This window comes from Malania oleifera, chromosome 4 (assembly GCF_029873635.1).
Source record: "Malania oleifera isolate guangnan ecotype guangnan chromosome 4, ASM2987363v1, whole genome shotgun sequence".
NCBI classification, from domain to species: Eukaryota; Viridiplantae; Streptophyta; class Magnoliopsida; order Santalales; family Ximeniaceae; genus Malania; species Malania oleifera.
Genome location: NC_080420.1, coordinates 5,669,469 through 5,684,494, shown reverse-complemented (window position 1 = coordinate 5,684,494; position 15,026 = coordinate 5,669,469). Strand labels below are relative to the sequence as shown.

At 36.6% G+C, this 15,026-nt stretch overlaps 2 protein-coding genes across 5 annotated transcripts in view; one reads left to right on the top strand and one right to left on the bottom strand.

Annotated features, from left to right (window-relative positions):
• Positions 1-4,192: 4,192 nt before the first annotated feature.
• LOC131154258 (acetylajmalan esterase-like) lies at positions 4,193-6,414 on the bottom strand. Its single transcript, XM_058106914.1, has 5 exons — positions 5,705-6,414; positions 5,375-5,587; positions 5,047-5,198; positions 4,655-4,928; positions 4,193-4,573 (listed from the first exon to the last, which is right to left on the bottom strand). The coding sequence occupies exons 1-5, from the start codon at positions 5,982-5,984 to the stop codon at positions 4,356-4,358; spliced, it is 1,137 nt and encodes a 378-aa protein (XP_057962897.1). The 5' UTR covers positions 5,985-6,414; the 3' UTR covers positions 4,193-4,355.
• A 220-nt stretch (positions 6,415-6,634) lies between these two features.
• The window catches only part of LOC131154256 (ribonuclease 3-like protein 2), a 48,235-nt gene continuing 39,843 nt past the window's right edge, over positions 6,635-15,026 (top strand). For 3 of the 4 annotated variants that reach the window (XR_009136398.1, XM_058106913.1, XM_058106912.1), the window contains exons 1-3: positions 6,732-7,160; positions 7,407-7,559; positions 7,943-8,322. Coding sequence is in view for 3 of the 4 variants with exons in the window: in XM_058106913.1 (XP_057962896.1) it covers positions 6,732-7,160; positions 7,407-7,559; positions 7,943-8,322 (962 nt within the window). In the remaining variant the exon portion in view is untranslated. Of the gene's footprint in view, positions 7,161-7,406; positions 7,560-7,942; positions 8,323-15,026 lie in introns of all 4 variants that reach the window. The other variant, XM_058106911.1, reaches the window with a different exon arrangement.

Below are 15,026 nucleotides of genomic sequence, written 5' to 3'. Positions count from 1 at the left end.
AACTTGGGGAACACCCCAATGTTTCACAACAGTCACAAGGAACAATTGTGCCATCTCCTTTTCCAAACAGTACTTTTGTGCCACCATGAAAGTACCATACTTCTTTTGCTCCCCCTTGTCTTGTTGGCAAGTGAGATAAGTTCTAGTATAATCAACCACATCATCCCGCGGATGCGACCAACAATACCTCCCCAGTAATCCTATCATTGGAATCATTCTCTGCGAATACCCCTTAATGAACTTCTTGCAATATTTAGTAAGGCCAAGAAAGGAACGCAACTCCTTCACTGTCATGGGGATCTCCCGTTCTTGAATCATCCTTACCTTCTCCATAGATGCGACCTTGTTCAACCACATAACCAAGGAATTTGTTGCTCCACTGAGCAAAAGGGCATGTCTCTTTCTTCACATCCAAACTATTTCCCCTTAGCCTGTCGAACACCTTTTGAAGATGCTCCTCATGTTTTCTTTGAAACAACACCAATGCTCCTAATGGTGCTTTGGAATGGCGAACACATCCCGCTTCCAAATCATCAAGCTATTTCCCCAACTTTACTATCTCTAGAGGCGCCATCCAACATGGTCCTTTAGCAGGTGGTTCCACTCCTGGCAACAACTCGATCTCATGCTCTACAGTCCGTCGTGAAAGCAAATTGTGAGGCAGCTTATCTGGCTTCACCTCTTTGTACTCATCCAACACCACTTGGATGGTCGTAAGCTCCAGCTCTTGGCCTACTTCTTTGTCTACCACTACCGTGGCTAGATGTGTTTGCTCACCCTGACCCAATTTCTTATTGAGTTGTATAGCTGAAAAGGACTTCCCGTCGTCTCCTTTCATCGCAACGACTTGCACTATGCACGAGTGATCTCCCATCAGGCATAGAGAACTAGCCGAAGGCATCAGCACTGCCCTCGTCCCTCTTAGGAACTCCATTCCTAGAATGACTGGAAAGTCATCCAATGACACTACTGTGAAATTCGCATGACCTTCCCACTGTCCAAACTTCACAGTCACTTGCTAGGCTATTCCCAGAGTAGGCTGGGCTACAGAATTAACTGCTTTCATGCTTCTTGTATCCTTCTCTAAGGATAAGTTGAGTCTCCATGCTTCCAATTGTAAAACAAAATTATGAGTAGCCCCCGTAACCACCATAGCGCGGGTATTATTCCTATTGATCCTCAAGTCCACAAACATTAACCCTTTTGCTCGTGTAACTTTTAGTGCTTTTACCTGTTTTTCCAATGCACTCACTAGCCACACTAAACCCACCCTTGAGGCATTATCCTTTTCCTCCTCACTTTCCACGACTTGTCCCGAAGTGGGAGCTTGTAAGACATTGAGTAATCCCTTGTGTTGACACTCACTCACTCTGTGAGATCCACCACACAAGTAACACGAAATTTTACTCTTCCCCTTTCCATTGGGTGTGTTGAACCCTTGAGATGACGAAACTTCCTTTGAGATTGATGATTTAAAGTTGGCTTCCCCACTCTTGGGTTTGCCTTTCTTGAAAGAATTTCCTCTGTTTCCTTCTCCGTCAAATCGTTTGGACGAAGTGGTATCATCACCAGCGTAGTCAGTCAAGCATTCGACAGCAGCTTGTGCAGTAGACAAGTCTTGAACTCTTTTCCTATGAAGTTCTGTCCTTGCCCATGGTTTCATCCCCTCGAGAAAATAGAACAACTTGTCCTTCTCTGAAATGTTCCTGATATCCAATATTAAAGTAGAAAATTGTTTCACATATTCCCTGATTGAACCCGTATGCTTGAGATCTCTCAACTTTCTCCTTACATTATACTTAACTTTCTCAAGAAATAATTGGGCCTTGAGCTCTCTCTTTAAGTCTACCCAACTATTGATTACACAACTTCCATTTTCAATATCTTTGTACTTAGTACTCCACCACAATTTGGCATCACCAACCAAGTACATGGCCGCAGTATCCACCTTTGCCTGTTTTGAGGCCATCCTCACAACGTGAAAGTACTGCTCTACATCAAACAAGAAGTTCTCTAACTCCTTAGCATCTCAGGCACCCCCATACGCCTTGGGTTCTAATACCTTGGTCTTGCTAACTCTCGGAGTGTTGGAGTTCCCTATAGCGAGAACCATTAGATTCACCTTTACATCTAGATTAGCCATCTGTAACTGCAAAGTTTCAACTGTATGGAGAAAGTCCTTTGACATGTTGCCTATCAAACCTGCTTGATGTTTAATTTTGTGATCCCATCACTTCATCAACAAGTTCTCTCATTTGGGCCACCTCCGCAATCACAGTGTTGGTTGTTGCCTCAACCTGTGCTTCTAGCACGTTGATCCTCTCAGCATTGTTTGGTGCCATGGTCACTTACTAAAGCTTTCCAAATCCCACAATGAAGGTAACTGAATTCTCGTAACAACTGAGCCTTGGCTCTAATACCAAGTGTCACGGTCCGACTATTTTCACACCGTTGTGAAAGGGTCATGCGGTGCTAGTTAAAGCACTCGTGTTTAACTAGTCAGCCTATCGTTTACCAACATTCATCCACAAAATACTTTCATTAGCATTCAATCAAATGGCAGTGGAAATGGTAAACATCCACGAAAGCAGTGACAAGCAAGCAGTAAACATTGAATCTACGCAATTCATTAACAACACCTCCATTGATTTCGTGTGTTTAGCGAGGGAGGCAAGTAGGCTAAATACGTTGACAATAGCTAGTGAATTTTACAATGACCGATGAACACTCACTCTCCCTTAAAGAGGTTTTTATGTAATTATCATCTTGACACTAGGAAACATCAAAGTGACCGAGAGAAGTCATACTGCCATATTTGGCATACAAATAAACTACTAGCTAAAAATAACCCTACACTAGTATTTACATGATGGAAACTCATCCCAAGTACACGAGACAAGCAGTCACAGGCAAGCATAATGCCCTAAATAAGCTTAACTCGTGACATTCTCCCCCACGTATGTGGTTGACGTCCTCGTAGACTTTGGCGGTAGGTACACTTCAACTTTGTCCACAAACGGTTGCATATCTTCCACTAAAATCCAACTGATTTCTTTGTCATCAAGGCATTTTCATTTCACTAGGAACTTCTGCCGTTTCTTCCTTGAGGATATGAACTTTTGGGCTGCAAGGATCTCTTCAACTTCATGTTTGTTAGGTGACACTGTCTTCAACTTTGCTCTGTTTGATTGACTTCATGTTTTTTTTTTTTTTAAACCAAATCTTTATTAAGTGCATATTCACTGGTTTTTGACTATTTATTATTACACATGTTTTAATAAATAATAATATAGATCCCGCCGTATAATACTACTAATTTTGGCTGAAAAATAAGTCAATTTTGAAAATCGATTGATTTAAGAATCAAATAAATTTCAAAAATTAAAGACAACCATTATCTTTCCCAAATTATAGATTTTTGACATTTTTAAATTTTAAATTTTAAATTTAAATTTTGTTAGCAAACTATTTTTTTAATTCTTCGTCCTAGTCGTGCAATATTAAGTCTGGATGAAAACAAAATCAATTTTAAAATGGAATAATTTGGGAGTCAAATTAATTTCAAAAAATAAAGCGACAATGATCTTTCCAAACCAAGGGCAGTCCGGTGCACAAAGCTCCCGTGCATGCGGTCTATAGTATGCAACCTTATCAAAAAATTTTGAAACTTTAAATTAAACTTTTATCACTTAAAAATTTATATTCTAAAACCTTATTGGCTATTTATTTTTTAATGTATTTTAAAAAATAAATTATATGATTCTAGCAATGAATTTCAAGTTTTAAAAATTAAAATATTAATGACTGTCTTTTCTAGACTATGGATTTTTGACATTTAAAAACTTTAAATTAGGTTTTTATTGATCGAAAACTTTTATTCTTCAATTTTATTGGCCATTTATTTTTACATAGATCTTAAAAATAATAATATATTTCCATCTATATAAGCTCTAAATTTGGAAAAGAATCAAGTCAATTTAAGAAATTACATGTTTTAAGAATGAAAACATGTTAATCAAAATTGATATTAGGTGATACAAAATTAGAATTTTCCATCTCTTTTTGTGGACATTGGCTAAGATTCTCTACACATGTTTTAATTCAAAGTTTATCATTACATCCAAGAAATATAAACACATCAAGAATTATTGAAACTTGCGATATAAGAATATTTAATTAATTTTAATACAAATTTTTTAAATAAAGAGTCATTCTTTCATTTATGAAAAATCAATTAATGCATCAATATGCATCAACTGAAAAAACTCAACAGAACTAGAAGTTATAATTAAGATATATACAACTGAATTTTTGCTATCTGACTTAACACGCCTAACATAAATAACTAATACAAATCAAAGAATGCACTGTAACTTCGGTAAAAGATCTTTAACAAGCCAATCTGCCATATACTTGTATGCATTGCTTGTCAAATGAATTCCATCCCAGCTAATGCGGCGGTGAGGGTCGGGACAAATAGGTACTCCAAGAGCTCCACACATACTAGTCAATTCAAAAGCATAGTCCCCTCCTTTCCCACAACAAGCTTTTTGTATAGAAAGCTCATCAAAACCTTAACAAAAGATACAAAAAATGAGATTTTGAATGTAATTCATATAAAGTTCCTCAGAATAACATATGACCATTAACTCACCAAGAGATGGGGCATTTTGAAGGAGTGACAGGAAAGCATTGTAATAATCGGCATATGAAATGATAGCATTTGGATTTTTTTCGATTAACTCATCAATGGCTTTCTGCATATGATTATTGTGGTCCATTGCAAAATTGTTCAACTCCTTTAAACATCCAAATTGGTCATAGGCAGCAGAATCATTGGTGTGGAAGCCGGTAAGATAGATTGGCATACAACCAATAGGGAAATTACCAGGAACAACCACTCGGGCAGCACCATATTCGATCACTCTCTGCAATTAGTGTGAGGGAGTTATTAAGTAAATAGTAGGCATGTACACCCTAATGAAAAATTTAGTACTGATTTCATTAATTTCAAGAAAGAGGAACAGGAAGAAGAAGAATAGTTACTTCAACAGCATGCTTTATGGTGGCAACAACACTGGGGACAATCAGGCTCTTCAATTGCTCGGTAGATTTTCCTTGGAACAAAGCATAGTTATAGTCATTGCCTCCGGTCTCTCCCACCATGAACAGGGCTGTTTGGAGTTTCTCTGCACAATCTGCAAAAAATAACCCCAGTAAATATATATTAGCAATTAGATATATGAAGTATTTTATTTATTATTCTCATCAAAGTTATATAATTTCTTTTAAAAGGTACATCTCATCTAAGTTATAACTTGGATATACACATATGTAGGCAATAAAATGAATTTGAGCGATCAACTTAGCAAACCTCTTTGATTGGAACAAATGGAATTGAAGTGGGAAAGCATGGAATCGAGTTGAACATGGAGGGAGGTATTGGTGACGAGAGAGATGACGCCATTCTGTGCAAGAACGTCGGTTGACAGTGCAGTAGAACCGGCAACCGCAAAGTTGACGCCGTGGCCGAAGTTGGCATCTTTGTTCATGTATGGATTCACAAATGGAAGTCCAGCAGCCAGCGCTGTTTAAGAAAAAAGTATGCTTGATCATCAACAAACAATCTGTCATTTTTTTTTTTTTTTTTTATAGAGAAATTAAAATGGAGAAGGGTGGTCTGTGTATAATATATATTTGTTACCAAGGTAATCGATCATAAGGAGGCCGTCGGAGCACCTGCCGGTGGCGTTGCCGAAGAAGGTTTGGCCATAGGGAAGGCGGGCAAAAGCGGTGGAGGCACCAAGGGGAGACTCACGAACCAGATTGCCGGTGTCAGAAATGGAATCACCCATTTGATAAATGGCATCAAACATGCAACTCTGGAGCGGATGAGCATCAGCAGTACCATAACTGGGAATTAAAAGAAAAACAAGAAGAAGAGGAAGAAGAAGAAAACGAGCAAGGGAGGAAACAGGAGCCATATTTGCTTTGACTAATTAACAGATGGATGGAGAGAGGTTGAAGTCGGAGGTAGAATCAATGTGCTGCAGATGGGGGGGAGGGTGGAATTTACAGAGAGAAATTAATAGTGTGAATTTAGGAGTCTCACCTGATCCCGAGATCTTCGGCAGAGAATTATATATCTTTGCTAAACTACATGCGTGCGTGTATTTTGAAAATTGAATCATAAGACTGAGTTGTAGCGAGTGGGGGCAAAGCATTGTAGTCTCCTATCCCATGCTTAATTATTTCTCAAATCTCCATCCTTGATTATGATTCTTTCTTCTAAAACCCAACTCATTGGATTGACCTCATCAATTATGCCCATGGTCATCTAATTTTAAAAACCAAAACTGAAAATCAAACTGATCCAATCAAATTCAGGTTTGTTTATTTCTGATTTTTTAATATTTGAATAGAGATATATATTATGATGCTAAAAGATAAAACAGAACTATTAATTAACAATTATGAATTGTATGGGATCTTAATTACTATTTTTTTTTCTATCAACTTCACATCAAGTCCCAACAAATTAAAGTAAACTGGTTCACCTCTCCTGACTTATATGACATGGACATTTCAGTCATTACGCAGGACAAATATCCCACACGCTGCGTGCTTTCAGTTTCTGCCTTTGAATCTCCCAGACGGAGACGCCACCCATCTCCCGTCCAGAAGTAGAACCGCCACCTTCACCATCCACTGCCTCCCCTGATTCGCCGTCCATGGGCTCTCCCGACGCCGGAAACTGCCTCTCCAAGCGGCGGAAGACCACCGCAGACGGCGCCGCCGCCGGCATTGAGATCCTGAAACCGCTTCCACCACGCGACATCGACCCCAAAAGCGAAGAAGACGTGGCCGCCGTGGAATCCATTCTGAATTACAAATTCAAGGACAGCAGCCTCCTTCTACAGGCCTTGACCCACTGTTCGTGCGCCGATTGGCCCTCTTACCAGTGCCTGGAGTTCGTCGGCGACGCAGTCCTGTGCATCGCCTTCACCAAATTTCTCTTCCTATCCTATCCTTACCTCGAGCCCGGCCGCCTCTCCCAGGTCCGCGCCGCCAATATCAGCACCGAGAAGCTTGCCCGCGCCGCCGTCCGCCACCACTTCCACCGCCACATTCGCCTCAGCGCGCCTTCCGTCGAGGCCAATGTAATTCACTTGTAAATCTATTGAGATTTATTATTTTATTTCACTTGTATTGAGGAAAAAAATCAATTTCAGTTTTCTATATCTATATTTACATGGAATTTCATTATAAAATACCTTTTTTTTTTTTATTAAAAATATTTTCTTTTATTTTTTGACTCCAACAATGTATCTCTTTTTAAAAATATTTATAAAATTATTGATACATTAATTAAAATTTTCTTTGCTCCGACTTATTTTTCTTTTCAGATGGAAGAATTTGCGAAAAGAGTTCAAAATGAAAGCGACACGTTGTCGTACGGAGGAAGTACCAAGGCGCCCAAGCAATTAGCAAACATTGTCGAGTCTGTTGCTGCAGCTGTTTATATTGATTGTGATTTTGATTTAGAAACCTTTTGGACGGTGAGTTACGCTAATGTTCTTTTTTTTATGTAATGTGAGATCTTCCAATTATTTTTTGTTCATATGTGGTCTTGTGGCCTCACGGAAATTGATTCCTGCATTGTACATTTTTTTAGCATTCGAGGATCATTTGAGATTCAAAATAAAAATAAGAAGAAAGTACAAGAAGATGATATTTTGTTTATTTGTTTGTTATTGTAATGAAAAGATGCTATTTGCATTTTCGGAGAAGAATCAAAGAAGCTTATTCCTTTGATCTCGATTGATGTTCCCAATTTTCCATCACATTTTGGATTTTCTAATTAAAATTTTCAAGAATGGAGAATCAAGTTTAATTCTAAACATATTCATTAGTTTTTTACTATTTTTTTTTGTGGTGGTAGGTTTTTAGGGGGGTTTTAGAACCAGTTGCTATGCTTGACGATTTAAAGCAGCACCCGCAGCCAGTGACTATGCTGTATGAGTTCTGCCAGAAGAATGGAAGCATGCTTGAATTCGAGTATGGGAGGAAGGATTTGAAGAATGTCGCCAGCGTGGTTATTGATGGAAAGTTCGTTGCTTCGGGTATTTCATCTCAGAAGGAGATTGCAAAGATCAATGCCGCAAAAGAAGCTCTGCAGACGCTTCCGGAGTTTCAGAATTGGAGGAAAATGGTGAATGGAGATCCTTTCGGTTCGCTGAATAAAGTTGGAGAGATTGAGAAGGCGAAGCAGAAGCTAAATGAGTTATGTGAGAAAAAGCGAATGCGCAAGCCAGTTTTCAGGTTTGAACTTTATCGTGTTTCTTGCACGCATCAGTGAGCTTTTCCAATTTTGTTAGGGTATATATCTCTTGGGTATGGATGGAAATGTACACGTTTTCTCTGTTTCATTACCTGCGTTTGAAAACTTGGATTTGAATCGTTCGTTCTAAATTTCTCTGAATTTGGACAAACCTGAATACAATTTTGTTTGATATCTTGTCAAAATATACATAATTCCAAATCCAAGCCTCTAAATTCATGTTCCCAAGCGTCTTTGATTGGGATTTCTTTGAACTTGGACAAAAAGTAATACCAAATTATATTAAGTTTCATCCAAATCCATGCAAATCCAAATACAAGGCCTGAAATCTGTGCTTCTAAACAATATCTTAGGTTAATAGAATGGATATAATAGAAGAGGTAAACATTTTATGCAAGGAAATGTTTAATTATCATAAAACTAATACCATTATAGAAGTTTTTAATAAAAAGGAATAAAAATAAATAACTATTCTTAAATTTCACCATGAGAATGCCTATTCCTTCCCGATTTCTTGTTGGATGGAATAACATAAAACTCTGCCAAGAGTGACACTTTTGTCTAAATTATTACATCCTTATACAATTTCAATTACATTTTCTTTGTAAGTTTGTATTCCATCCTATTCCTAAGAATAGGTATTACATTGACCTTAGGGGTTGGATGGATTACTTGATTTTGTTTTAGGTATGTGCAATAGATAGATTTGTATGCCATGAAAGTCTTATGTGCGCATAAGATCATTTTGGACATGGCATCCCGATATTATTTAAGGTAAAAAGAATATTTGGAGAAGGAATTATGAGACCAACATTTTGTGAGTTCAGTAATAATGTGGAATGTTGTATTGCATAATTGTTTCTTAATAAGTCATTTATTGTAGACAAGTGATGCATATGCACTTAATTGTATGCTTATTGAACATTAATAATATTTTTATAGTACAATGTATGCTTTCTCTCCTCCATTCTATTAGATCAGCTTAGATTCATCAGCTGTTCATCCTCTAATTTTATTTTTTTTATTGAATGCTCATTGATTACTCGTATGATGGAATATAAATTGAAAAACTATCCCAAAAATTCAATTTCATAATATTTTATTGCATGAATTGTAATCTTGCATATTGATGTCATTGTTACTTTCCAAGCATTGATTTTATGATGTGCATTGAGCTAGGAATCTCACCTTGGAACTTGGTAAGGAACATAATGATGTAAAACATGTTCATGCTCTTGAATTTTATTCCTTGCATAGCAAGGATGACTCATTTTTATAAGGAATGAATTTAAGTTCCTAAGCATATGTTGCCCATTTTTATTGCTCAATCAAGTTTTGCAGTTGATTAGCTCATCTGCAAGTGATAAAACCTCTACTGGCAAGCTAGGATAATATCTTCTAGATTATAGGGGATCATTAGTTAGGAAAGAAGGATTTTAGTTTGTTAGGATTTTGAAATTATTTTTCTTGCTTTCCAAGAATTTTAAGTGATGCAAACTAGCTCAGATATCCAATTTACGGTAGTATTGTCATGGGTTATAACCCAAGAAGTAGAAGAATGGGTTGATGGATGGAATTGATTTGCAAAGAGGGTTATAAACCACTGACCAAGGTAGACATGTATTACTAGGCTAGGGACAATAACGTGGGTGCATTGAGAGAAAACACTCTTTTAGGCACTCATGCTTTGAAAAACGCAAACGGCTCACGTCTTCATTAATTATTATTTGCCAAAATATGAACATTATAAAGGTTTTTTTTTTACTAAAAGAGAGCGGCACCTCCATTTATTTATTAATATACCCTCACTTTTGGCGGAGGAATACCATGGTTATAAGTTAAAACAAACCAACCAAACGAGGACAAACAAAATTAAACATAACTAACAAAGGAGATAAAAATATAAAAATAACTAAAATCAAAACAAAATACACCAAACGAAACTTTAGAGTTGAACTAACGACGAAAGGAAACGAGACCCCACATTATAAAGGTATTTGTGGACTTCTAGAGTGACCAAAACAACTAGGAAACCAATTAAGGGGTTGTTTGGTATCACTGTAAAAAATTAGAGAAACGAAAACCAAAAACCAGAAATAGGAACAAAAAACTAGAAACTAGCAAATTGTTTGGTTAACACTTCACATTTATAAAACTAATACAAATTAAAAACTTAATTAAAAAATGCTCATTTGCATTTTTAAATCAAATAATATTATGAAAATATGATTAAATTAATAAAATTACAAATAATAAACATTAAAAAAATACTATAATAAAAATAAAATTTATTATAATTATTTTACTTAATTGTTCTACGTTCAAATTTTACTTTACAATAAAAATTTTATTGGACATGATAATTGAAAAATAGTGAAAGTATTTTATAATTGACTTTATTATTATTTTTAAAAAAATTATTTATATTTTTCTTTTAATTATATTTAAATTCATATGATCATCTAATTTTTATTTTAATTTAAAAGTATATAAAATGAATAATTTAATCCAAAAAAATTATTTCTGGATATTAAAATTTCTAGCAGCAGGTTGCCAAAATAACTGAAAATCATAAACTCAGGTTTTTAGTTTTTTGGCCAACAACTGAAAACCGACAATAGAAACAGAAAACGGATAACATGAACAAACACGTTTTTATAATATGTTTCTTCACTATGGAGAAATAGAAACAAAAAACAGAAAATAGCAACGATACCAAACTGACCCTAAACTTAAGGACTAGGTGATGCAGGGCGGCATCAATGATTTGCAGACATGAGAAATAGAAGGGAGGAAAAGGGAAGAAGGAAGAGGGGAGGGAGGAGAGAGGAGATACAAGTGGGAAACACACATCCACTTTCTCAATTCAAATTGAACAACCAACTTCTACATGGTTTTTGCACACTATTTGTAAGAAAGCATCCAATACATGAAATTCCACATTTACCCAAAAAACCTTAACTCTATTTGCCTAAATTATTTTCCGGAAAAGATCTTCCCATGGTCTTGCTTCTTGTCCTTCATCAAATCTCCCCTAGTTAGAAAAATTCAGCCTTGAATTTTGAAATGTTGGAGGATTAGAAGTAAGAACCAAAGTTGGACTCTTGAAAGCTAGTGCTTGAGTGCTACAAGAAACCACGTTCCATCAGCAGCACCATAGACTTGAGTTGAGAATGAGCATCAATAAAATCATCGGAAATGACAAAATCAACAATAGGAATATATGAAAATCTTTGGATGTCTTCAAACACATTCATTTCCTTGCTTGTTGTGTCTTCAAGTTGAGTAACTTTGACATGATTAATAATCTCAGATTCCTTGTCTTTGTTGGTTGGTAAAGCAAGCTTCAAATGATTTTCTTCTCATTGTAGTGGAAGACATATGTGTTCTCATTTCCTTGAGTCACCCAAATCATCCAACTGAGGAGAATCAAGGAGTATATTGTGAATATTCATAGATATGATACACACCAAACATTAACAAAGTAGTCACCTATCTGGATAAGAACTGGACATCTTTCTCGAACATGTATGGTAGTGTTATCAATCCAAGACATCTCATAAGGTTTTGGGTGAAATTCTGGATGAAATTGCATTTGATTGATCCCATTTATGGAAACCACATTCATTGAGCATCTTCCATCAATGATGATTTTGTAAACATTTTTTCCACACTTGAGAAAGGTGTGAAAAAACTTGAAATTGTACCCAAAGTATGACAAATGGTGTTCTTTTTTCTTGTAATTTGTCACCACGTTACAATTATATGTCACCAAAGACCCTTAAACAGGCTGTTCAATCTATTCTTGCAACCACAAATCTGATTCCCAATGTTCAAGAATTATCTTCAATTCACATGTAGTCTAGAGTGCATGCAAAAATTAAACAAATTCACAATGAAAAATCACAAACGCATTGATACAAACTGAATTTTATTGTTGGCAGTGCCACATCCACGCTCCAAAGTGCCGCTGGTACACTAATTCTTCAATTTCTAGCCTTTTTTATCAAAATGTCTCACTTTCTTGCAAGATATCATGTCCACAACCAAGATATCATGCTGCAGAACAAACTATTAGGGGAAAACCCTGAATTCTTAAGGCTGGAATTAATTTCTTGTGCGTTTGTAGGTTGCAGGACTTGAGGGAAAAATTCCACACGCTCGTTGCTGGCACGTGGGGTGCACCGATGGTGAGTCTCTGGTGATGAAACTTTAGTGAGGGTAAATCAGGGGTTGAGAATTGCAATGATGGTGCCATTGTGATGCCAATATCATAGGAAACCTGGGATTTTGGAAGGCCAATGGCTGGGGAATTTACCTCTAGCATGTGGGGTCACACGGCTAGGATGGTTGGGGAATTTATCTCAGGCAAGTGGAGCCACACAGCTGGTCAGATGGTGATGAAATTTTGAGGCGAAGGGTTTCAGTGGGGTTTGTTTTTCAATGGTATGGGTGGTGTTGCAAGGTGGTTTCTGGAAAGTCGTGTTCAAAAAATGGGGACACAACTGGAATTTTTTGAAAGTGTTCATAACTGCTCTTCAATTTTTTTTTAGACTGAAATATCAGAACTGAGAGTATGAAAATCAGAATGAGGAATAGGAACAGAATAAAAAAGAGACAGTGCAAGAGAATTAGAGGAGAATAGAATAGAGAAGAGAACTGAGTGAGAAATAAAGAGAATTTGACAAAGATAGAATAGAGAAGTGATGGAAATAGAATTAAGGGGCTAGAATTGAAGGAGAAGGATAGAATAAAGAATAAAGAGTGCAAGGGGAAAGGGAATTGAATGGAAAAATGGAGATTGATTTTGGGATCTGATACCAAATGATGCAGGGGCAACATCAAGGATCTTTGCAGCCATGTGAGATTGAACTATAGAAGGGAGGGAGGAAAGGGGAAGAAGGAAGAGGGAAGAGAGGAGAGAGTAGATACAATGGGGAAATCTCACGTTCTCTTCAAATTCGAATTCATCAACCAATTTCTATGTGGCTTTTTTCACACACTATTTACAAGGAAGCCTCTACTCATGAAATCACAGATATACCCCTAAAACTACATTAAATTACAAGCATACCACTAAGTACACAAATGTTACAAACGAGCCCCAAATAAACATAATCCCACACTAATTAAACTTAACACACTATTAACTACTAACTAAACCCAACAATCCCTTAACCAATTCTTTAGAATTAGTTTCCAAAAAGGATCTTCCCATGTGTTGATTTTTTGAGTGCGATCCCTGTTTTGATTATGACAAATCATCTGTGTGCTAAGTGTATGAATAGGTTCAGTTTTCTAAGCACGGATGACAGATGAGAAATGGAAGCCGAAAAATGCTTAAATGCGCACACTATTCAGCACAACCCATGAAATTGCAAAGGAGCAAGCATGAAGATTTTTGTTTCAAGTTGTAGTGTAATGCATTTATTATTTTGGTCTATAATAATATGGTTTGTAATATTATGCATTACATGCATGATAGGATGCATAAGCTCAAAGATCATAGAATGACCTTAGGGATCACCTACATTGGATTTTTGGGGTTAACTTTTAAGGCCATGATTGACCATAGGACACATCATGACTGAGTCCCTTGAGCCTAATTGCAAACACATACAAATAGGGATAAAATCATGTAAGGTCAAAAGAAGAGGAAATATTTTTCAAAGGGCTTCGGTCGACCGACCTATTGGCATTGTCAACGCCTCGGTAGACCGACTAGCCAGAAAGTCAAAGTGTTGACTTGGCTCGATCGACCGAACAAAAAATGAACGTACCGCTCATGGTCGACTGAACTGTGACAGTGATGTCTTCAACCTTCCTCAGCTGATCGAACGTTCAGTTCAAATTGATCCAGGCAAACCGAACCTCGTGAACCAGCAAACCGAACCAGTGGACGGGCGACTGAACCTTGAAGGTTTGGGAAATCGCCTCTGTTCGGTCAACCGACCATTTCCTACAACAAACCGAACCTGGAAAACAATTCAAAATTGATGAGTTTGTTCGGTCGACCGTCGCTGAGCTTCGATCAACCAAACCTCTTGGGTTGCTTGATTTTTACCACTTTTAAGCTAGGTTAATTTTAATTAACCAACATTAAACTTTTCCAAAATGACCCTTATGTCCCCCAACGGTTATAATTTTTTGAAAACTTATAAATACCTATTAATTGATGAGATTAAGTAGGAATTAACAAACTTGATTAGCAAAAACCTCTTTGAAATTCTTGCAAATTTTTCTCATACTTTCGCTCAAACAAACTCATATATTTTACTCCTACTAATTTCTTATTGCAAAATCATTCTTGTTAGAGTGTTTTAAAATCATCCATCTCATTTACAAAAGCTCACACTCTCATTGCACCTTCACATTAGATATTGATTTTAGAAGAGTGAGCTAGAGTTTTCCCTTGGTATTTAATCCATAAATTTCCTTTGGGAAAACTCTTGGGTTTGTGAGTCTTGCATTCTTGTTGTAAGATTCAAAAGCTTGTATTGTGATTTTGCCAAATATTTTCTAACAAGCTTAATTTCGAATATCTCTTATACTTGATACTTGAAATTTATCTAGAGATATTTGATTGTGTTCTTAAGATCTTTGAGGTTGTTCTTGTGATTAATATATATTGTGTGACTCAAAGATTTATTCACAATACTCTCACATATTAACTGTTATAGTTGCA